The sequence below is a fragment of the Protopterus annectens genome, chromosome 14.part0 (genome assembly GCF_019279795.1).
Source record: "Protopterus annectens isolate FY-2018-M chromosome 14.part0, PAN1.0, whole genome shotgun sequence".
In the NCBI taxonomy this organism is placed as follows: Eukaryota; Metazoa; Chordata; order Ceratodontiformes; family Protopteridae; genus Protopterus; species Protopterus annectens.
The window spans coordinates 604,086,549-604,112,495 of record NC_056748.1 but is presented as its reverse complement, the minus strand read 5'-3'; the positions used below and the strand labels follow the sequence as shown (position 1 = coordinate 604,112,495).

Genomic DNA, 25,947 nt, shown 5'->3' with positions numbered 1-25,947 from the left:
CATCATGCATCCAAACCTGAAAACTCTGCAACTGACTGCCTGGAACATTACATAAGAGCAACTAACCCAGATTTATCCCAAAGGGTTAAAGACATTATCCTTGAGTCCCGCAGACCTTCCACAAGAAGGAACTATGCAGGAAAATGGAAAAGGTTTGTCATTTGGAGTACTGAAAGAGGAAAAGATGTGTCAAACATAGATATTGCCAACATCCTGGAGTATTTGGCAGAGCTTCTCCATACAGGCCTGTCCTACTCCTCCATCAAGATACATGCATCAGCTATTTCTGCAGAATACAGCTTTGATCCCCCTGTCTTCTCACATCCTCTACTCAGGCAGTTCCTCAGAGGAATCAAGAATGTAAAACCTCCTAGGAAACCACCATTATCAGCATGGGACTTGAACTTTGTGCTAGAAAAATTAACACTCCCTCCATTCGAACCAGCAGCAACAGCAGATCTTCAACACCTATCCTGGAAAACTGCTTTCCTACTGGTAATTACTTCAGCAAGAAGGGTTTCGGAACTACAGGCCTTAATGGCAGTACAACCCTTCCTAATCTTCCATCAAGATAGAGTGTCCATGAGAACTAATCCTACATTTATGCCTAAGGTGGTATCCAGAGTGTCTCTAAACCAGGCAATCCACCTACCTACCTTCTTTCCCAATCCACAGAACAGGGGGGAAAGACTGCTGCATACCTTGGATGTACATAGACAGTTGCGCTACTACCTGGACAGAACCAAGGGCAATAGAAAAACTGACCAGCTTCTAGTAGCTTATGCAACAGGAAGGAAGGAAAAGCAATTTCCAAACAGACAATCTCCAAGTGGATAGGAAATTGCATAAGATTCTGTTACTCCTACCATGGAAAGCAAATTCCACAGAACATAAGGCCTCATTCTACAAGGGCTACAGCCACTACCACAGCTTTCTTACGAGGAGTGGCTACCAAGGACATTATTGAGGCTGCTACTTGGACCTCCGTGCATACATTTGCCAAGCATTATAACTTACCTCTATACTCTAGATCCCGAGCAGGGTTTGCCACTGCTGTTTTGCAAGGGATCCTAACTACACCATAATTCTTCTTCCTCCTCCCCTAGTTTGGCTATGGTATTCTACCCATTTGTAAGGACTGCAGATGCATCCTTGAAGGACATAGTACAGTTTTGTACCTACCATAAATGTAGATGTCCGAACAGGATAGCATCTGCAGTCAGGATTACCCACCCTCCTTCCCTCTGTGGTACTCCTAGGGTATTTACCCTCCTAATAGCTAGCTGGGGGGGGATCTCTTATGGTGTATTTGTTTGTATATATGTACATACATGCTTATTTTTGTGTTTGCCTTCTACTTTTTTGGAAACATTGGCATTTACCCAAAATTTAGCTTTCCAAGAGGGCAACTGGCATCTGGGGCAAGAAACACTGAGGAAAATGGCGTCGGCTGATGCCTTTATACCCGAAGACCAGCAGAGATGACGTCGGGTGAAGTGCGACACCAGCCGAGGCCAGACCCAGACTTTGGAATCCGGCCGACCGAAGGGCTGCCTGACGACAGGACAACCCATTTGTAAGGACTGCAGATGCTATCCTGTTCGGACATCTACATTTATGGTAGGTACAAAACTGTACGTTACCCTCCCTCCATCCCCTCTGAACTGGGGGCACCTGACATCTGGGGCAAGAAAAACTGAAGAAAATGGCATCGGATGCCTCTTGTATACCCCTGGCGCAATGACGTCAGGGAAGAAGCGACAGCAACCAACGCCGGACCAAGACTTTGGAATTTTGGCCGACTGCGGGACCGCCTGACGGCAGGATAACCCAAGTGTGATGACTGCAGCAGGGTGAACAACATCTACATTTATGGTAGATACAAAACTGTACTTTCCTGATCATCGTTTTCTTAGTTTGTTGTTTTTTTTTTTCTTCTTCTGGTTATTCAGTCCTCTGCCTCACTTACTGTGCACTCTTAATAGCTTGTACCCATGGTAGCTGCCACCTCCTCCCTTCCCTAGCTGCCACTGCGAGTGTTGTGATGGTGGCCTTCTTATTTTGTTTTAAGAAGTTGTTTGGAATGTGTTGACATCACAGATTTCCCAACGCTGTTGCTTTTTCATGAAATGGCTTGTAGGCTTTAATGGTCTCTAGTGACTGTTTAACTGCCTTTTATATTGTGGTTGCAACACTGTTAAGAGTTCTTACTAATGAGGATGTGCGGATTTAAATCCAATAGAGAAAAGTGCACTAAATCTTTGTTTTCCTTTAGTCAGCTTATTGTATAATTTCACAAGGAAAGAGCTGCTTGTGTTTCGATGAGTATTTATGATACTTGATTTGTTATAAAGCCGTGATAACATTAGTCTTAACAGAGAGTTTTAAGAGGCATAGCATGCATGACATCTGGAAAGCTGGAATTTGTCTGTTTACTTCAGGGATGCATTAAAACAGGAGGTATGGAAACAAATATAAAATAATGCTTTCTTTTGTAATGATTTTTTGATGTGCTAAAAGTTTTTTTTTTTTCCTTGTTTGGTTGTAGATAAAGACCTACAGTACAATATAATCAGTCAAGCTAAAGCAAATGCACCAAGAATAAAAGAAGGCAGCACGTTTTGCCAAAGTAAGTAGAAGAGCATGCATTTTTTATTTTTGTTAATTTTGCAGTTTCTTTGCAGACCTAAGTTTACTTCATTTATCTCCATGTTACAGCCTTTGCTTTGTTCTAAAGGAATCTAGATCACTTTTCATACATCTTCTGTGTAAGGACATGGAAGAGCTGTCCTCCAGTTTCCTACTGTAGTGTTTCTAGTAGGAAGTATTTGTTCTGTAAATATGTGTTTTACCTCAAATTTCAAATTATTTGATCATAATGTGGGGACCTGAGGATTGGCGCATTCATTTGTACCCGCTTGTTACATTCTGGTGACTTGAGGTTTAATAATGTTGTTACATTCATTTGTAAAATTTGAGTATTTTTTGAGTGAGTTGGAGCACGGTAACATTTTTTTTCAACTCATGGGAAGGGGTAGTGTGTTTCTGTTCTGTACCTGATCATAGGTTGAGACTTGGAGTAGGTCAGCGTTTAATGTCAAGTGTGTTTATATCACATGACTGACTGACTGCTTTCTTTTCATCAGAATGGAAGTATATTAATGAAATAAGCATATTCATTCACCTTTCTTTTAGAGCTTTGCTGTTTTCCACATATTACCCACGTGTTTCACAAGAATGCCTCTCAGAGTTGATGCTTTTAATACTTGGTGTTCACACCAGTGTTTGGGCGATTGAGTGTTCCCAAATCTGGAAACAGAATATATACGAGTTGTTTAAGAAGTACTAGTGAAGACGTTGTACATTGTTGCTGCTATGTTTAGCATTTCTCTTTATCTGTTTTTGATGGTATGGTAGTGTTGCACAAGCTGTGTAATTTATATTATAGTGCACAAAGTTGTGTAATTTGTGTACGGCAGTGTTATACAAGTTTATTTGTAGTAGCCATGTTTGCAGACTGTTGCATCTAGGTGGGTTGAAATGGGTGGAGTGATTCTGAAACTCCCGGGTACCATGAGTAATAGTTTCCAGTTAGTTCATACAAAGATGTACATTAGGGAAAAATTCAGGTGGCACATTTCGGGGACAGAGGTTAAGCTAGAGAATTTTGGGTTGGAGATGGTGAGCAGGTAAATCTTCAGCATGGTAACGCAAAAATGGGGATGCCCAGACATGGATCTTTTTGCCTCCACACTGAATTGCCAACTACAAAAATTCTGTACAAGGACTTATCACACACAAGCATGGAAAGTGGATGCTCTCTCGTTCAGCTGGAAGAGTCTAAAAGTTTATGCCTTCCCACCACTGCCTCTCCTCTCAAAGGTACTCCTAAAAGCCAAACAAGAAAAAACACAGATGATCCTGATTGCTCCAGACTGGCCACGCCAGCACTGGTACCCAATCTTAAAGAACTTGGCTCAAGGCCCACCATGGATTTTGCCTGAAATTCCACACCTTCTGACTTAACAAAACAATCAGATCCTGCACGGTCAGCTCAAAACCCTAAACCAGACTGCATGGCAGATTCATTAGTCAAACAGGCAACACCTCTCTCTAAAGCTGTTATGGATGTCATTTTGGAGGCCAGGAGGTCTAGCACCAGGAAAGCTTACTCAGAAAAATGGAAGAGATTCTGCGCCTGGAACCAGGCTCACATCCTTGACCCTCTTGTCCCAAACATTCCTCAGCAACACCTCTCTCTAAAGCTGTTATGGATGTCATTTTGGAGGTCAGGAGGCCTAGCACCAGGAAAGCTTACTCAGAAAAATGGAAGAGATTCTGCGCCTGGAACCAGGCTCAAAGCCTTGAACTTCTTGTCCCAAACATTCCTCAGATTTTACAATATTTAACTGAGATGCTGGACAAAGGCCTATCCTTCTCATCAGTTGAGATCCACGCCTCTGCCATTTCAGCATATTACAACACGGATCCTCCTTTATTCTCTCATCCCTTGCTAAAGCAGTACCTCAGAGGGGCTGAAAACATGAGACCGCCCCGGAGAGCACTAACACCAACTTGGGACCTCAATTTCATTTTGGAAAAACTGACCCTGCCACCTTTGAGCCAGCCAATACAGCCGATCTAAAATTTTTATCATGGAAAACAGCTCTGCGCCTGGCAGTAACTTCAGCACAAAGAGTCTCAGAGCTACAAGCATTAATGGCAGTGGAACCTTTTATAATTTTTCATCAGGACAGTGTTTCTTTAAGGACAAACCCTACCTTTATGCCAACGGTGGTATCTAGTGTGGCTCTTAACCAAACCATCCATTTGCCAACTTTTTATCCAAACCCCCAGAATAAAGGGGAGAAACTTCTGCACTCTTTGAACATGCACAGGCAACTACGCTTCTACTTGGACAAAACAAAAGCTTTCAGGAAAACTGAGCAACTGTTTGTAGCATATCCTGCAGGATCACAGGGCAAGGCTATCTCGAAGCAGACTATATCCAAATGGATAGGACACTGTATTCATTACTGCTACACACAGCATGGAAAATCAGTCCCTAATAACATCAGGCCACATTCCACCAGGGCAACAGCTACTTCAACAGCCTTTCTCAGAGGAGTACCTACCAAGGAAATTTTGGAAGCTGCAACTTGGATTTCAGTGCACACCTTTATCAAGCAATTACCACTTGCCTCTTTACTCTAAATCCAGAGCAGGATTTGCCACTGCAGTTCTGCAGGGCCTCATAGCCAATCCTAACTCTTTATAGACCAGCCACCCAACCTTAGCTTTGGGATTCTACCCAGGTGCAATGACTGCAGCAGTGTAACACGATGAACATAGTACAGTTTTGTACCTACCATAAATGTAGATGTTCAAGTGTTCACACTACTGCAGTCCAGGTTACCTTCACTCCATCCCCTCTGAACTAGCTGGACTTATCTATACCTTTCTATTCTATACAACCTTTGTGGTGTATTTGCTTGTAACTGAAGGTATTGTTTTTATTTTCCATGTATATTTTTTACTAGCAACATGTATTGCCTACCTACTTGGGGGCACCTGACATCTGGGGCAAGAAAAAATGAAGAAAATGTCGTCGGATGCATCTTATATACTCTCGGCGCACTGACGTCAGGGAAGAAGCGACAGCAGCCGACGCTGGACCAAGACTTTGGAACTCTGGCTGACTACGGGACCGCCTGACGGCAGGATAACCCAAGTGTAATGACTGCAGCAGTGTGAACACTCGAACATCTACATTTATGGTAGGTATAAAACTGTACTTGTACTTTCCTTATCTGTGTAACCTGAACAAAGGATCTATCTGTTGTGATTACTGGATTTGAATCTTTTCTTTTAGTATATTTATTAAAGATGTATTTTTTTTTTTTATTAAAGTGGTTTGAATGAACAAATATATTTGTAGCTGATGTTCATCGTGTTATCCTGCTGCAGTCATCACAGTTGGGTTATCCTACCGTCAGGCGGTCCCACAGTCGGCCTGAATTCCAAAGTCTTGGTCTGGCGTCGGTTGCTGTCACTTCTTCCCTGATGTCATTGCGCCAGGGGTATATAAGAGCATCCAACACCATTTTCTTCAGTCTTTCTTGCCGAGCGGTGCCCGAAGCAGAAGCAGTTCGCAAGTGCCAGTCGGCCGACACCTGAGATTTTCGACTCGAATTTCAGTCCGAAGTCTTCAGTAAAGCTAAGTACCCATTGAGGAACCTTTTCTTGCCTCAGTCCAATGTCAGAAAAAGTTAACAATTGCATTTCTTGTGGGAAGCATATACCTCATAAGGACTTCCATTCCTATTGTATTCCTTGCCTAGGCCCAGACCATGACATCTCAGGTTGTCGGTTTTGTGCTAGGTTTAATAAATGAACTATCAAACGCCGTTTTTGACTTCGCACAACACTACTTTGGTAGGAAATTTAATTATATCATGCCGTTGGAGCAGCCGACGACCGGCATGCATAAAAAACGCAAGGATAAGGACAGGCAGCCTAGGAACAGGCCAGACTATGAGGCCTCTGCTGGGCCTGTCGCCGGTTCTCCAGTTTTCAGTGAGATGCCTACGCAGCCCCTGACGACCGCAGAACTGGAACCCCAGACAGCTGCGGATTCTCAAGCGGTGTCTACTAGGCCGATGCAGCCATCTTAATTAGACCCTTCCGACACCAGAGCAGAAGTAGACCCCCGGTGCAGTGAAAACACCTTCAGTTGCAGAAGGTGTCTTCAGACCGACTACACTCGCCATTAAATCTTATGCTAAGCTTAAAACTCCTTTAAAACCAAAGAAGACTGTACATCAGTCTACAGTTCAAGGCCCCATGCTTAAGAAACAGATGCTTAAGATGACCGAAGACTTAATTACCCTAATCAGGGGTTCCCATCCACCTCCTGATAAAAGACCAAGACAAGAGGGGGATTATGCTTCCTCTGACCAGACTTCAATTTCCTCAGATTCTTCTGAGGAACAGGATTACACTTTTCAACCTTATGACGACTCTGATGCTGAAGACTCTATTCCCTTAGCATCTCCCCCTCCCCCTGAAGACTACTCCTTTGGGGAAACTTTACATACCATAAGGGAACATTTCCACTGGGAAGGCCAGGACTACTCTGATTCTAAGAAAAGGCTCCGAGAGTTTCTTATACTACCCTAGCACAGACCTCTTGCTATCCCTCCAGTTTTAGATATTGTGGATGATGTTTACTTGGAGTCTAGTCTAAATCCAGACTCTCTACCTCCTGCTCCAGCCAAACCAGACAGATACTACAGAGTACCTGACTCACACAAATCCCTTTATAAAAGCCCTGTGGCTGACCCAGAAACAATTTCCCAGGGTCCTAAGGGAGCTAAAGTTTCTCTGGCTAAAAATCCTGTGCCCTCTGAAAGGGATTCCAGAGCCCTAGATAGATGGGGAAAGAAAATATACACCTCAGCATCTCTGGCTATGAGAGCATTAAATTGTCAGTTTCACATGCTGAAATATCAGCAGTTCCTAACGTCTGAATTAAAACAAAAATGAGCACACATACTGAACACTCTGAATTCAAGGAAATGCAGGATCTGTTGCATGCAGCTGAACAGATGGGCAAACATACTTTACAATGTGAATTTGATTCATTGGCAGCTTCCTGTAGAGCAGCTGTTACTGACTCTGTCATATGTAGACATGCTTGGTTAAAAGAACAAACCCTTCCTGATCATGTTAAAGCAAAATTATTGGATGCACCTTTACAACAGGATGTATTATTTGGTGTCAAAGCAGAAGAGGTTTTAAAGAAAATGGAGGATAAGGCAAAGTCTATGCAGATGGTCAAGGATTTTTTGCAGGTACGACCCCCTCATTTTAGCAGAAATTGGCCAATGAAAAACTGGTCCTTTCCAGCTTCTGACAGATCACAGAGGCAAATACAGACGCCCAAGGGGCAGAGGTCAGTCACAAGGCCCTTACAAACCTCGCCAGTGGGGTACTGCTACCCATAAAGGAGGAGAAGACAGGCTCCAAGCTAGCAGAAGACAAACACAATGACTCAGTCCTCAAGCTACCAAGCAAATCTCTCGTGGCAGCTCCCTTGGGAGGAAAATTATAATTTTTTGCAGACAACTGGCACATCATCACAAAAGACAAATGGGTCCTAAACATTGTCTCTCAAGGATACAGATTCCACTTTCATACCTTACCAGGGAAAAAAGGAATGCCAAACCAGCCACCAAATCAATAGGCAGAGGCACAAAAAAGCTCTCATGGACATAAGAGCCATTCAGCAGGTACCTAAGCAGGAGCAAGGACAAGGATTTTACTCAAGACTCTTTCTAGTCGCAAGAAAGGACAAAGCATGGAGACCCATTCTGGATGTTTCAATTCTGAACACCTATCTGCAAGTACCAAAATTCAAGATGCTAACACTACAGCAGCTTCTTCCCATGCTGGGCAAGAATGCTTGGCTGGTAACGTTGGACCTCAAGGAGGCATACCTGCATGTCCCTATCAGACAAAATTGCAGAAGATACCGCCGCTTCATTGCAGGTTCAACGCATTATCAATTCTCTGCACTGCCCTTTGGCTTATCTACTGCGCCCAGGGTCTTCACAAAATGCCTGGCACCAGTAAGTGCATTCTGCAGACAAAGAGGAATTCAAATATACCCATACCTGGACGACTGCCTTTTTCAAGCAGAAAGCAAGGACATTCTTTTAAAGCATCTGGCATTTGTCAAACACCTTCTATGTTGCCTAGGGTACACAGTAAACGAAAAGAAATCAAAACTAGTGCCCTCACAAAACATAATATTCCTGGGTGCCAGCTTGAATACAACGGCCCAGATGGCGTATCTCACGCCAGACAAGCAACAACAACTGACTCAATATTTCAAAATAATGGCAACAAAGACCCAACTCACTGCAAGAAAAATTCTGTAGGCCTTGGGATTCATGGCATCTTGCATACTACTAATACCATTTGCAAAACTGCATATGAGGAAATTACAATGGTACCTGAAAATCATATGGACTCAGCACAGCCACAGCTTGGAAACAATGATACCACTCATTCCCTGCCTTCAACAGGAGTTTCTATGGTGGGCACAGGCATGTCACCTCAACAAGGTTCAGCCTTTCACCTTACCCACAGCCAGGCAAACTATGACAACAGATGCATTGGACTATGCCTGGGGAGCACACATGGCAGGACAGTGCATTCAGGGCAAATGGACTACAGATCAGAGGCATCTGAATATCAGTCAAAAAGAAATGCTAGCAGTACAGAATGCCCTAACAGCTTTCAAGGACCTCTTACACCCAGGACAACTAACAATAAAGACGGACAATACCACAGTAATGTGGTACATAAACAAGCAAAGGGGCACTCATTCCTACCCTCTGTGCAGGCAAGCAATGACCTTATGGAACACTGCACTGTCTTACCAGGTTCAGTTACAAGCACAATTCCTGCCAGGAAAGAAAAACACATTGGCAGACGACCTAAGCAGAAACATCATGGATCCACACGAGTGGAAACTAGATCCACAAGTATTTGCAATGATAGCTCAAAAATGGGGACACCCAGACATAGATCTGTTTGCAAGCCCCCAAAACTACCAACTTCAAAAATTTTGCACAAGGACATTCTATCCACAAGCTTGGAAAGTGGACGCCCTCTCATTCAGTTGGAAAACATTAACAGTGTATGCCTTTCCTCCACTGCCTCTTCCAGCAAAGGTACTGCTGAAAGTCAGATTAGAGAGACCACAACTGATGCTCATTGCACCAGACTGGCCACGTCTGCATTGGTATCCATTTCTAGGGAACATGGCCCATGGCCCACCATGGATTTTACCACAAATTCCTCACCTGCTCACCCAGCGAGACAATCAGATTATACACAGCCAGCTCAAGACTTTAAACCTGGCTGCATGGCAAATTACCTAAACAACCAGCCAACACCTCTATCCAAAGCTGTTATGGATGTCATTCTGGAGGCCAGGAGGCCCAGCACCAGGAAAACCTATTCTGACAAATGGAAAAGATTTTGCGCCTGGAACCAGGCTAAAAGCCAAGATTGAACCAGCTTTTTCAGCTGATTTAAATTTTCTTTCATGGAAAACTGCCCTGCTACTAGCAATAACCTCAGCTAGAAGAGTCTCATAGCTACAGGCAGTAATGGCAGTGGAGCCTTTCCTCATTTTTCATCAAGACAGAGTCTCTCTACGAAGTAACCCTTCCTTTATGCCAAAGGTGGTATGTAGTGTGGCCCTAAACCAAACCATTGATTCGCCCACCTTTTTTCCCAAATCCCCAGAACAAAGGAGAAAGACTCCTGCACTCTTTGGACATTCACAGGCAATTACGTTACTACTTGGATAAAACTAAGGCTTTCAGAAAATCTGACCAGCACTTTGTAGCCTATGCTACAGGATCTCAAGGAAAAGCTATCTCAAAACAGACCATTTCTAAATGGATAGGGCATTACATACGTTTCTGCTACATGCATCATGGGAAACCGGTACCTGCTAACATTAGGTCCCACTCCACCAGGGCTACAGCTACATCAGCAGCCTTTCTCAGGGGAGTGCTAACCAAGGATATTCTGGAAGCTGCAACTTGGAGTTCAGTGCACACCTTCACCAAACACTATCACTTACCTCTATATTCTAAGACTAGAGCTGGTTTTGCCACTGCAGATGTCCTTCAAGGATGCATCTGCAGTCATAACATATGGGTTGTCCTGCCTCAGGCAGCCCTTCGGTCGGCCGGATTCCAAAGTCTGGGTCTGGCCTTGGCTGATGTCGCACTTTCCCCGACGTCAGAGCGTCTGGGGTATAAAAGCATCAGCCGGCGCCATTTTCCCCAGTCTTTCTTGCCGGTGCCCAAGCAGAAGCTGTTCGCAAGTGCCGGTCGGTCAGATCCAGAGATTTCAGCTACCAAGACTTCAAAAGCTAAGTACCCCGTTGGGGACTCTTTCTTGCCTCAGCCGATGTCAAACAAAGTAAATAATTGTTTAACTTGTGGGAAACAAATACCTCATAAGGATTTCCATTCTTACTGCCTTCCTTGCTTAGGCCCAGACCACGACGTATCGGCTTGTTAGCCTGTGCCTCCTTCAACCGACGGACTCTTAGACGGAATGCCAAACCTTCCACCAAACCAGAAGGCAGAGGCTTTAAGACAAATCAGCAATTTACTTCAGATGAAAGCTATAGAAAGGGTACCATCTACAGAACAAGGCCAAGGATTTTACTCCAGACTATTCCTTGTACCAAGAAAAGAAAACCAATGGAGGCCTATTCTCGACCTGTCCTCACTGAACACTTATCTCATTGTGCCAAAATTCAAAATGCTGACCCTACAGCAACTTCTTCCCATGTTGGGCAAGGAGTCTTGGCTGGTGACTCTAGATCTCAAGGGGGCATACCTGCACGTCCCTATCCGACCAGATTGCAGAAGACACCTCAGATTTCTTGCAGGATCAGAGCATTATCAATTCTCAGCATTGCCCTTTGGCTTATCTACTGTGCCCAGAGTATTCACGAAATGCCTGGCATCAGTAATCGCACATTGCAGACTTCAGGGAATTCAAAATTATCCATGCCTGGACGACTGCCTAATACAAGCGGACAACAAGAAAAAATTGTTAAAGGACTTGGCCTATGCCATACACCTGCTACAGACCTTGGGATACACAGTCAACATCCAAAAGTCAAGACTAGTACCATCCCAAAGGATAACCTTTTTGGGTGCGGATCTGGACACAATCACTCAGATGGCTTTTCTCACAGAAGAAAAACAAAAACAACTTCCAGATTACTTCATGATTCTGACAAGACAAACTCAGCTTACTGCAAGGAAAGCCCTGCAGGCCCTGGGTTACAGGGCATCATGCATAATTTTAATTCCACATGCCAGGTTGCATATGAGGAAATTACAATGGTACCTAAGGAATGTATGGTCTCAACACAGTCACAGTCTGGAAACCATGATACCAATCATTCCATGCCTTCAAAAGCAATTCCTGTGGTGGGCTCAGGCCTGCCAGTCCAACAGAGGGTTGCCTTTCAACAAACCAAAAACAAGGCAGACCATCACCACGGACGCCTCAGACCGAGGATGGGGAGCACACATGGAGGACAACGATCCAAGGCCTATGGCCTCAAGGGCAGCTAAGCATGCACATAAACCAAAAGGAAATGCTGGCAGTGAGGCATGCAATCGAGGCATTCAGACCCTTCCTCCAGCAAGGACATCTGTTAATAAGGACAGACAACACCACGGTCATGTGGTACATAAACAAACAGGGAGGCACACATTCCTACCCTCTATGCCGGATGGCTATGAATCTGTGGAACCTATGCCTGAATCTCAATATCCAGCTGCAGGCCAAATTGCATCAGGAAAAGAGAATTCACTAGCAGACAGCTTAAGCAGAACTACCATGGATGCACACGAATGGATGCTGCATCCAGACATCTTCAAACTCATAACAAAGAAATGGGGAATGCCAGAGATAGATCTGTTCGCCTCCCCACTCAACCACCAACTGAAGAAATTCAGCTCAAGGACATACCACCCACAAGCCTGGAGGGTGGACTCTCTCTTTCAGCTGGAATGCCCTAACAGTATATGCCTTTCCACCTCTCCCATTGATGCTTTTACCAGAAAGGCTCATCCAGACTCTGCTACACTTTGCTGTGAAGGAAAGGTTAGTTTGCTGTTATTTTTTGTATTACTGTATTGCCTTTCTATATTTTGAATACTGTAGTTTGTTTTCTTTACTTTGTGTTTTGCTTGCATTCTGTTTTAACAGCATATTAAAACTTCAAAAGAGACCACAGCTCTCTCTGTTCTGAGTCCGGCAGAATTTTTTCCCGCCTTCCCACCCATTTAAGCTGTCTTGTTAAATACCACTGTCTTTCTAGTTGCCCGCCTCTTATGTTAATCTGACCATATATCTCATTTCTCTCTACTTTCACTGGCTTATGTGAGTAATCACAAAATCATCATTTTTGAAATCCCACCCCTTCAATTATTTAAATTTATTGGCCATCCTACAGTATTTCATAGTACCAAAATATAAAAGTGACCACCCCTTTCAATCCATCTTGCTGTTTTAAAAATAGTAACTCTCCACTAAACCTTAACTTTTTAAACAGATAAAACTCAAGTTACTTACTTTCCCATCTAACTTCTCTAGTGCACACTGCAGTGCATTCTTTTCAATCTTACCTTTAAGCATCCCTGTGACTAGCACTTTCTCTAATACCTGCTGGAAAGCACTAGGAAGCCTTAAACTCATACAAACACTGAACTCTCCTTGTTAACAAGGAGAAATTAATAGTAGACACTAAACAGCCTATAATTGCAAAGTACCTTGCTAAGTAAACCGCTCCTATACTTTACAAAGAAAAAAAAAGCCCCAAACCAAGCATGTCCAAGGGTCAGCTTCCAGTGATTCTCCTGTCCACCTGGTGAATCTGGGCATGCTGGGGCAATGCAGCAATTGCCTCATGTACACAGACAACCCTCTCCTCCTACCACCCAACACTACAACCTGTGAGAGATGCACTTACATAGCCAAAATGGAAGCAAAGCTCTCTCCACCCAAGATTGTGCTAAACAGTCAAGAGGAGAAGGTTACCACCCACACTACATCTCAAGCAACACATAGCCCTTCTAAACCCGCACCACCAACACCCACATATAGCAACACTAAATCCACATATGCAGAGACCCTTAACTGTAACCTGCCCAAGCAACAAAGACCTCTGAAGCTGAAACGCAAACAAACACAAATCACAACCAATGTGTCACATAGTTCACAACACCAGTGTGCCACCCAGCAACAGCCCCTAAGGCAAGACAATGTACCTAACACTTTAGTCATAGGTGACTCTATAGTCCGCACACTGATGTCCCTCTCACCAGGTTGAATAAGGAGAAAATTACAGTCAGCTGCCTGTCGGGTGGCAGGATCCGCCACATAATGCATGCACTCAAGTCACTCCACAACAAGTACAAATATGACTCTGTCATTGTCCATGTTGGAGTGAATGACTTGAGACGCACCTCCCTGGACTACATGAAAAGAGACATGGAAGAGCTCGGATCATGTGGCCCAGGCAGGTATGCCCCTAGCCCTGAGTAGCATCCTGCCTTCGCCCAGAATGATACCACAATATAAGGATAAAATGATTGACTTCAACAATTGGCTGCTTATGGTGTCATTCAAAGGGGATCCAGTATCTGTCTGCCTGGGATGACATGATTGACGGACCACGATGCTTTGCCAGAGATGGTCTGCACCTGTCACCCCTGGGATTCAGGTTACTGGCTAAGGCTCTTGCCACCCCTATAGTGCCTTTTTTAGGCAAACTTCAAAGGACAAAACCACCACCGTAACCGGTACAAGCATGCAAAATCTGAAGGTAATGCTACTCAATGCTAGAAGTCTAAACCTGAAAATGCACTCTCTCGAGGCACTCCTAAAAATGGAGAACATCGATATCTGTGCAGTAACTGAGACCTGGTTCAAGGCTCCAGAGAGCACCCCTGCAATACCAGGCTACAACTCTTACCACACTTTTCGGCCACCAAACCAGGACCGAAACACTAAAGGTGGAGGAGTGTCAATATTCACCAAGGATATTCACACCACCAGGCTAGTTGGCCAACACAATGTGTCTGAAATTCTCCAAGTGCAACTAACACTAGGTAAGACTGCAATCCAAATTGTAGCTTGCTACAGATCCCCCACCATATCCCAAGATTCTCACTACACCTTTCTAAACATACTGGAAAATATTAAGATAGAACCAAACACCCTAATACTGGGTGATTTTAACTACCCTGCCATTAACTGGGAAAACTACTCATGTCCCAACACCTTTATAGCGGTTCTTGGAATTCATAAATTCCAATGCCCTGGATCAACTAATCCATACTCCCACCAGGGGCTCCAATATTCTAGACCTGGTCATTACCAACATGGGAAATCAATGCTCCATACCTATGGTCACCCCCTCGTTAGTCAGGTCTGACCATAAGCTAATCACCCTTAACATCCACATCCCACCCCACCCCCAGTAAAGAAACCACCATAAAAAACTTCTCCAAAGCCAACTTCATGCTACTCAAGTCAGAAGTGACAAACTTCATAACACCCATGTAGACGGTAACTGAAAGTTCAACTGCTGAATCCTGCACTAAGGCACTGTACGAGCACATCCACTCATGCATGAATCGTGCCATCCCAAATAGAACCAAAATGCTCTCATCCAAAAAAAGGAAGCCAATCTGGTGGTCCCCTGCCATAAACAAACTTTACAACAAAAGGAAGAAAGTTTTGCAGAAAAGAGGAAAATCCCAGGATGCAAAAAACTCCCTTACTGGCCTCAGTAAGAAACTGAGATGCCTCATAAAATCCTCCAAAGCTAGTTACGAAAATAAAATTGCCAAAGATTCCAAAGACAACCACAAAGCATTCTATAACTATGTCAAGAATCTAAATGGCAATGCTCAGATCTGCGCTGAGCTAAAACAGAATGGCATTAAATATACTGATCCAAAGGATATTGCCAGTATCCTGGCAGATCGATTCAGTGCCAACTTCACCCCACTCTCACCCCCTAAATGGCCCATCTCAATACCGGAAGATTGCCAAATTCCAGTAATAACGGCCACACAGGTACAAAACGCACTCTAAAGCCAAGAATACAGCATCCATGGGACCAGATGACATCCCGGCTGTGTACTACATGAACTACAATATGAACTGGCACCTCACCTAAGTGTCATGTTTAATCATAGCCTCACCTCAGGTTTCGTGCCCACTGAGTGGCACAGAGCTACAGTTATCCCAATCCACAAGAGGGGATCCACCTTGGATCCCGGAAACTACCGTCCCATTAGTCTGACAAGCCTTATCTGCAAGGCCATGGAGCGTATTATCATGGAACTTATAAACAAAGACATTGGCAACCTTCAAACACTGGACCCCACCCAGTTTGGATTTGTGAAGGGCCGATCTTGTCTCCTGAACCTGATTGACTTCTTTGAATCAGTCTCCAGAGCCATGGACAAGGGTAAGGTGGTCCACACAGCCTATCTAGACCTTGCCAAGGCCTTTGACACCATCCCCCACTCTGGAATCATAGATAAACTTACTAAGTTGGGCATTAATCCCTATGTCACCCAATGGGTTGCTAAATGGCTTACTGATAGAACCCACACTGTAAAGTTAGCTGACTCCAAATCCAGCTCCAGACAAGTGACAAGTGGAGTACCTCAGGGTTCAGTCCTGGGGCCGCTCTTGTTTGGCATCTACTTCTCTGAAGTACAGGTCAACACTAAGGGACTCTGGCTAACAAAGTTTGCAGATGACTGCAAACTGGGAGCCATTATTGAATCCCCAAATGATGTGGATACTCTACAAAAGGGCATTACAGAAACAGATGCTTGGTGCCAGAGCCATGGGCTCAAGCTCAATGCCAAGAAATGTATTGTTATCCCCTTTGGGAAAATCATGTATCTATGAATTACCATATAGGTGGCAGTACACTAAACACAGAAAGTGTGATAAGAGACTTAGGGACACAGGTGGACAGTGGTCTCACCTTCGATAACCACATCGCCACAACAGTCAGGAAATCCTTCTATATGGCACACCTCATCACGAAGGGCTTTTCACCCAGAAAAAAGGAGGTCATTGTCCCACTGTACTCATCCCTCATTAGACCCATTATAGAATACAACGCCCCATTTGGTATGTACCTCTCAAGACATCTGCAACAACTGGAAAGGCCTCAGAAATACCTCACTAAAAGAATCACAGGCCTAAAGCAGATGCCCCACGCTGACCGCCTTAAAAAACTCCAGCTATACTCTGTCGCATATCGCCTACTCAGAGGCGATCTCTGCTTAACATACAAGGCCATGTCAAACCCAGAGCTGTTGGACATGCTACACTTAAAGAAATCCCAATCCCTCAGAGCTACACGCTCCAGGGATCTAAACCTTGTCATCACAATAAACAAAACATGCTGGAGGGATAGGTTCCTGACCCAGAGACTCCCCAGACTCTGGAATAGATTGCTCATACATGTCAAGCAGAGTGCCTCTTTGGACCTCTTCAAGAGGAACCTTGACGATTGGATGGGAGAAAGGAAATTCACCCCAGGGATCATGTCAGTCGCCCTGCTAGACAGGGGTCCAGGAAAGTAAATAATGTGGGAAGAAATAGCCAGGGAATTGTTATGGCTAGGCTTGTATAGGCCCTAGGGCTGATAGCCTAGTACCAACCTATGAACCTATGTACAAGGTTCTACTGAAGATCAGGGCGGAACAGCCAAAAGTGATACTAATAGCTCCGGACTGGCCAAGACAACACTGGTACCCGCTATTGAGAAGCATGTCTCAGGCAAATTCATGGCCTCTTCCCCTATGGCCTCTTCTTCTAACGCAGAACAATTTCAAGACCCTGCATCCTGCATCCCAACTTGAAAATATTGCAGCTTACTGCCTGGAAAATTCCTTAAAACCCAACCAAACTGTTTTATCTCAGAGGGTGAAGGACATTATCCTGGAGGCTCGCAGACCTTCCACAAGAAAGACATACTCAGCTAAATGGAAAAGATTTCTCATTTGGAGCACATCAAAGGGCACAGATGTCACAGTGGCAAACCTAGCACACATCCTAGAATTCTTAGCAGAATTGTTCCACAATGGCCTGTCTTATTCTTCCATTAAGATTCATGCTTCAGCAATTTCAGCAGAATACAATATGGATCCACCTATCTTCTCACACCCTCTTCTCAGACAATTTTTGAGAGGGATCAAAAATGTTAAACCTCCCCTACCTGCATGGGATCTCAATTTTGTGCTGGAAAAACTGACACTACCTCCTTTTGAACCAGCAGCATCAGCAGACCTACAGTTTTTATCTTGGAAAACTGCATTCCTTCTGGCAATCACTTCAGCAAGAAGAGTATCCGAGTTACAGGCATTAATGTCACTGCAGCCTTTTCATATTTTTCACCAGGATAGAGTGTCACTGAGAACCAATCCTACTTTCATGTCAAAGGTGGTATCCAGGGTATCCTTGAACCAAGCTATTCACTTGCCTACGCTCTTCCCTAACCCACAGAACAAAGGGGAAAAACTTTTGCACACCTTGGATATACACAGACAACTACGCTACTATTTGGACAGAACTAAAACTAACAGAAAAACTGACCAACTTTTTGTAGCATATGCAACTGGGGTGCAAGGAAGAGCAATTTTCAAACAGACAATTTCAAAATGGATAGGAAATTGCATTCGCTTTTGCTACTCCTTTCATGGAAAGACAGTTCCTGAAAATATCAGGCCTCACTTCACAAGGGCCACAGCCACCACTACAGCTTTCCTACAAGGGGTGGCTACCAAGGACATTTTAGAAGCTGCTACTTGGAGCTCCGTGCATACATTTGCCAAGCATTACAATCTGCCTTTATACTCCAGATCCCGAGCAGGGTTTGCAACTGCAGTACTGCAGGGGATCTTAACTACACCATCCTTCTCTTCGTACCTCCTCCACCAGATTGGCTATGGTATTCTACCCATATGTTATGACTGCAGATGCATCCTTGAAGGACATAGTACAGTTTTGTACCTACCATAAATGTAGATGTCCGATAGGTATGCATCTGCAGTCAGGATTACCCACCCTCCTTCCCCTCTGTGGTATTCCTAGGGTGCTTACCCCTCTTTCAGCTAGCTGGGGGAATCTATTATGGTGTATTTGTTTGTTTATATATGTATATAATTTGCAAATGTTTGGAACTTTTCAGCATTTATCCAAATTTAGCCTTCCTAGAGGGCACCTGGCATCTGGGGCAAGAAAAACTGAGGAAAATGGCGTCGGCTCATGCTTTTATACCCCAGACGCTCTGACGTCGGGGAAAATGCGACATCAGCCGAGGCCACACCCAGACTTTGGAATCCGGCCGACCGAAGGGCTGCCTGAGGCAGGACAACCCATATGTTATGACTGCAGATGCATACCTATCGGACATCTACATTTATGGTAGGTACAAAACTGTACTTTTTGCAGGGCCTACTAGCTTCTTCTAACCCTGTTTAACTCCACCTCTCATCCTTAGCTTTGGGATTCAACCCAAGTGTGATGACTGTGGGATTCAACCCAAGTGTGATGACTGCAGCAGGGTAACACGATGAACATAGTACAGTTTTGTACCTACCGTAAATGTAGATGTTCGAGTGTTCACCCTGCTGCAGTCCAGGTTACCCTCCCTCCATCCCCTCTGAACTAGCTGAACTTATCTATACCATTCTATCCTGTACAACCTCTGTGGTGTATTTGCTTGTGCCTAAAGGTATTGTTTTATTTTTATCTAGCTATATATATATATATATATATATATATATATATATATATATATATATATATTATTGGGGGCACCTGACATAAGAAAATGGCATCGGATGCCTCTTATATACCCCTGGCGCAATGACGTCAGGGAAGAAGCGACAGCAACCGACGCCGGGCCAAGACTTTGGAATTTAGGCCGACTGCGGGACCGCCTGATGGCAGGATAACCCAAGTGTGATGACTGCAGCAGGGTGAACAACATCTACATTTATGGTAGGTACAAAACTGTACTTTCCTGATCATCGTTTTCTTAGTTTGTTGTTTTTTTTTTTCTTCTTCTGGTTATTCAGTCCTCTGCCTCACTTACTGTGCACTCTTAATAGCTTGTACCCATGGTAGCTGCCACCTCCTCCCTTCCCTAGCTGCCGCTGTGAGTGTTGTGATGGTGGCCGCCTTATTTTGTTTTAAGAAGATGTTTGGAATGTATTGACATCAAAGATTTCCCAACGCTGTTGCTTTTTCATGAAATGGCTTGTAGGCTTTAATGGTCTCTAGTGACTGTTTAACTGCCTTTTATATTGTGGTTGCAACACTGTTAAGAGTTGTTACTAATGAGGATGTGCGGATTTAAATCCAATAGAGAAAAGTACACTAAATCTTTGTTTTCCTTTAGTCAGCTTATTGTATAATTTCACAAGGAAAGAGCTGCTTGTGTTTGGATGAGTATTTATGATTACTTGATTTGTTATAAAGCCGTGATAACATTAGTCTCAACAGAGAGTTTTAAGAGGCATAACATGCATGAAATCTGGAAAGCTGGAATTTGTCTGTTTACTTCAGGGATGCATTAAAACAGGAGGTATGGAAACAAATATAAAATAATGCTTTCTTTTGTAATGATTTTTTGATGTGCTAAAAGTTTTTTTTTTTCCTTGTTTGGTTGTAGATAAAGACCTACAGTACAATATAATCAGTCAAGCTAAAGCAAATGCACCAAGAATAAAAGAAGGCAGCACGTTTTGCCAAAGTAAGTGGAAGAGCATGCATTTTTTTATTTTTGTTAATTTTGCAGTTTCTTTGCAGACCTAAGTTTACTTCATTTATCTCCATGTTACAGCCTTTGCTTTGTTTTAAAGGAATCTAGATCACTTTTGATACTACATCTGTGTAAGGACATGGAAGAGCTGTCCTCCAGTTTCCTACTGTAGTGTTTCTAGTAGGAAGTATTTGTTCTGTAAATGTGTTTTACTTCAAATTTCAAATTATTTGATCATAATGTGGGGACCTGAGGATTGGCGCATTCATTTGTACCCGCTTGTTACATTCTGGTGACTTGAGATTTAATAATGTTGTTACATTCATCTGTAAAATTAGTGTTTTTTGAGTGAGTTGGAGCATGGCAACATTTTTTTTCAACTCATGGGAAGGGGGTAGTGTGTTTATGTTCTATACCTGATCATAGGTTGAGACTTGGAGTAGGTCAGCGTTTAATGTCAAGTGTGTTTATATCACATGACTGACTGACTGCTTTCTTTTCATCAGAATGGAAGTATATTAATGAAATAAGCATATTCATTCACCTTTCTTTTAGAGCTTTGCTGTTTTCCACATATTACCCACATGTTTCACAAGAATGCCTCTCATAGTTGATGCTTTTAATACTTGGTGTTCACACCAGTGTTTGGGCGATTGAGTGTTCCCAAATCTAGAAACAGAATATATACGAGTTGTTTAAGAAGTACTAGTGAAGACGACGTACATTGTTGCTGCTATGTTTAGCATTTCTCTTTATCTGTTTTTGATGGTATGGTAGTGTTGCACAAGCTGTGTAATTTATATTATAGTGCACAAAGTTTTGTAATTTGTGTACTGCAGTGTTATACAAGTTTATTTGTAGTAGCCATGTTTACAGACTGTTGCATCTAGGTGGGTTGAAATGGGTGGAGTGATTCTGAAACTCCTGGGTACCATGAGTAATAGTTTCCAGTTAGTTCATACATTAGGGAAAAATTCAGGTGGCACATTTCGGGGACAGAGGTTAAGCTAGAGAATTTTGGGTTGGAGATGGTGAGCAGGTAAGGTAGTAGTATATTTGAAGTAGTTTACTTCATTTGATCTTCAACCTGTGGGTTACGGATCTGTATCGAATCCGAGCCAGCAACTTCTACTAGCATCAGCTCCGAGCTCCAAACTCCACCCCTTACCCATAATGCACCTCCACTGCCTTCCATCCCCAGATCTCGTTTGCCGCAAATTTCTTCAGTATCGTGTCTCTTGAGCTCCAACTACTAGTCAGTAGGTTAAACCTTCGTGAGTAGCTTTTTTCTAAAAACTTTTTGTCATTTAGTGTAGGTCCCTTTTCTCCTCCCCTCACTTGGTGTGTCGAGTGTTATTTTAGGTTAGAGTAGTTTGTACTGTTGTGTAGATTGTAGCTTCCTCTCCCCCCCCCCCCTCTCAGTTTTCCTGAATATGAGTGTGGTGAGTGGGTGTGTGTGAGTTAGTAGAAATAATTTGCCTGTTTTTTTATTGGGCTATCTTTCTGATAATTAGTATGGCTGAAAAGCTTGTTTTCAAGTGTTGCACTGTGTGTGGCCATAAGCTTTCCCCAGCGGATGGCCCCACACTGTGTGTGTTGTGCTTGGGCGTGGCCCATTTGAGTGTGGACTGCAACATATGTGTGGGCTTCAACCCCCGCACCATAAAAGACAGAAAGGCCAAGTTGGCCCTCAAAGGCCTTCTTCCTCCTTCAGACTCTGTTTCCTCATCTCCGGCTTCGGTCACAGTGGCTGCTGTGGCTACCTCTCCCTCCTCTCTTCCTCTGGCTTCTCCTCCCTCCCAGGCTGGGACTCAACTTCCTGTACCAAAGCCTGTGGTAGCGGAGCCGAGAAGAGGTAGAGAAAGGGAGAGAGAGTCGAAGATGAGGGAAAAGAGAAAGAGGTCTACGGACCTCACTTCTCCTACCAAGACACCATGGATCTGTGACTCCCCTCGGCTCCAATCTCCGAGGTTCTCCCCAGAGCAAGAGGAAACACGTCCAGCTTCTCGGGCCTCGGTGCCCCAACCCGCCAGGTCGGAGTCTGTGGCCTTGTCGGGTCCCACCCGCTCCTTGTCTGACTTGGAGCTGGATAAAACGATGCATTTTATTCGTACACAGATCCAGCTGGGGGTCTTGCCAGCCCCCTCTCCCTCAGGAGGGGGAAATTTGCTTCCCTTTTTTCAACCTATATCTCCTTTTCCGATCTGAACTTTGGGTTCAGAGTACTCTGATCCAAGGTTGGCTTTGGTCAAGGGGTCGGCGCTGGCGGTACCTGCTTCCTCGATGCTGACAGCTGCCTGGAGCGTTTCGGATCCGACCTGCTCAGATCCGAGCCATTTTCAGAGCCAGAGCTTGGGTGTCTGATCTGAGGGAGTGGAACCTTTTCCATTGGCTCTGACTTTGTCGGGCCAGGTTCCCCCCCTCAGAGCTCTGTCTACCTCTGGCCTGGCTCTGATTCTCTCGTCGGACCCGGGGAGACCGGCCTCCTTATTAGTTTCTCAGGAGGTTCGCTCTCCTTCGGCATTCAATGTGGTATAAAGGGTTCTCTTCGTCAGAGCGAGACCCCTGACTGCCCCCTCGGACTCCTCCCAGACTCCCTCGGCTCTGTCTACTGGCCCCATCGTTTTACCAGAGGGACAGCCTGTGCTCGAAGAGCCCTATACGGTTCCTCCTGAGGAACAAGTGGCTTGCAAGCTTACCCCAGAGAGCCACCTCACAAGCATACGTGCAAGAGGAGGCACTTGGACTCTCCCGAGTCCCTCACCAAGGACACTGACTTAGATGATGGAGAGGGTTCCCCAGGTCACCTCCCGAGGATGTCTCCTTTGGAGACATCATGAGATCCTGCGCCAACGGGGAGGTTGGTCTGCCCCCAAACCACCTTCTGATGAGTCTGTGTTCGTGGAGGCTTTTGGCACTAGCCCTGTCTACTTCCTGGGTGTCCCCATCTATGGATCCTCTGGTGGATCTGGTCACCTCGCGGGCATGGAAGGAACTGGACACCATGGAACCTATTCCAAAAAGACCTGATAAGATCCTTAGCCCCCCCATAGGCAGGCCCGCATGGAATAAGGTCTCCCCCGTAGACGTCATGGTGGTAGCAGCAGCCACTAAGAAGGAACTTGATAAGGAGAGTTCCTCAGTCTACCTTCCTGACCATGAGTCTTGGATGATGGGACCGCCTAGGGAAGCGGGTGTACGCTTCAGCTACTTTTTCAATTAGGGTGCTGAACTACTTGGCCCATGTCACCAGACTCCACCGTGACCTGGTAAAGGAGCTGGAGGAGTCCCCCCTCCAATTTCATGTCACAGGAGGACAAGGCTTTGTTCTCAGCGAGGATGGCCACTTTAAAAGCAGTATCTAACACGTCCATGCGTCTCCTCTCGCATGCTACAGAAGGGGCGGCTGGGTCCGGCGTGGCCATGACGTGCAATGCCTTGCTCAGGTTGTCAATTTTCTGAACCCCTCAAGGCGTCTTTTGCCAGTGCCCTTTATGATGGCTGTACACACTTTGGTAAGATCATCAAGGAGACATTAGTCCAGAGTGAGAAGAACGGGAAGACACTGTCTGCCATTGGGATCTGCTTCTCTAACCCTCAAAGTTCCTTTTCCCGGAACCAGAGAGGGCAAAAGAAGATGTGGTTCTGGAAGTGTCAGTATTCCCGGGACACTCGGAGCTCTTCTTCCCCCAAAGGCAGAGGTGGACAGGATGGACGCCGACCCAGAGGCAGAGGGGGTCCGAGGAACTTTGCGTCTCAAGAACCTTTCTCTGAGAGACCCAGGCAGCAACCATGAGGGGTTGCCCAACTGCTCTACTCTGGAGGCAGTTGGGGGACATTTGTCCTTGCACCTAGCGGTATAGGAGTCCATAACAATGGACCGCTGGGTACTTCAGATCATATGCAGAGGATACTCTATCCCCTTCCTGGGTTCCCCCAAATCTCCCATACACCTCCCGGACGTACCACCCACGCAAAGGGAGGCAGCAGCACAGGAAATTTCCAAGCTGCTAGGAAAACGAACCATCAAAACTCTCCCCCCAGATCAGTCCGGATCGGCCTTCTACTCTAGGTTCTTTTTGGTGCCAAAGAAAACAAGAGGACTTAAGGCCCATTCTGGACCTCTCTACCCTGAACCTGTCAGTTGCCAAAGAGAAGTTCTGGATGGTCACGTTACAGTCCATCATGCCGTACCTGCAAGAGAGTGACTGGATGTGCTAGTTAGACCTCCAGGATGTTTACTATCACATAAAAATGCACAGAAGCTCCAGGAGGTTCCTCCGCTTCTGGTTAGGAGTCAATCATTACCAGTTTCGAGCCCTACCCTTTGGTCTCACCAGAGCCTCCAGGGTGTTTACCAAAGTGATGACAGTGGTAGCAGCTCACCTGAGGCTTCAGGGGATTCAGGTCTATCAGTACCTGGACGATTGACTCCTCACTGCTCCCACCAGGCATCTACTCTCCCAAACCAGGGATTATTTCCTGACTCTTGCCCTGCGTTTGGGGATCACAATCAACACATCCAAATCTCTCCTAGATCCTGTACAGCTGATATACTACATTGGTACCAAGATAGATACTATTCAATGCAAAAATTTCCTGACCTCAGAGAGAGTTCTCAACCTCAAGATGCATGTTTCCCTGATCTACCACTCTCATCTCCTGATGACGGAATCGGTGTTGAGGGCCTTAGACTCAATGGCGGTGACCGTAACTCTTCTCCATGTGCCAGGTTACACATGAAAATTCTACAATGGACTCTAGCTGTACAGTGGTCCCTGTTGGAACTGCCGTTGACCTGTCCAATCCAACTCAGTCGAGTCTTTCTTCCAACTCCGGTCCAAACCACAGTGACCACGAATGCCTCCCAACTCGGGTGGGGGGGGGGGCATTGTTCGGGCAGGACAATCCAAGGCCTGTGGTCTCCCATAGAGACCAGTTTGCACATAAATGTCCTGAAGATGAGCGCGGTCCTTCTAGCGTTGCAGGCCCTTCATGCCTTTCTTCCTCTGGGAACGATTGCTATTCAGTCAGACAACATGTCAGTGGTCTGGTATATCAACAAACAGGGAGGTACCAGAGCTTTACCCCCTTTGTCACGAGGCCATGAATGTGGGATTGGGCTATCTCCGCCGGTCACTTTCTCATCGCAATGCATATTCTGGGATGGTCCAGCATTCTAGCAGACAAGCTGAGTCAAGCCATTCTGATGCCTTACGAGTGGTCCCTGAATCAGTGAGTAGCAGAACAGATCTTCAATGAGTGGGGTCAGCCTTGCTGCGATCTCTTCGCATGTCCTTCCATCGTGAAGTGCAGCAAGTTTTTCGCTCTGAACCCCCCCTTTTGGGGGAGTCCCCTAGAGACGCTCTAGTTTATGCTTGGCCTCCCGGTCTTCTGTATGCTTACCCGCCAGTTCCTCTCATTCCGAGGTTTCTACAGAAAGCTTGTCGACTGGGGAGCAAAATGATCCTCATTGCCCCATTCTGGCCTTGTCAGGTATGGTTTCCCTTCCTTTGGTCTCATCTTCT

General features: G+C 45.0%; 1 protein-coding gene across 1 annotated transcript in view; it reads left to right on the top strand.

Annotated features, from left to right (window-relative positions):
• The window catches only part of SNRNP48 (small nuclear ribonucleoprotein U11/U12 subunit 48), a 693,998-nt gene that overhangs the window by 201,029 nt on the left and 467,022 nt on the right, over positions 1–25,947 (top strand). Inside the window, exon 4 of the mRNA XM_044056352.1 lies at positions 2,549–2,629. Within this exon, the coding sequence (XP_043912287.1) occupies positions 2,549–2,629 (81 nt within the window). The remainder of the gene's footprint in view (positions 1–2,548; positions 2,630–25,947) is intronic.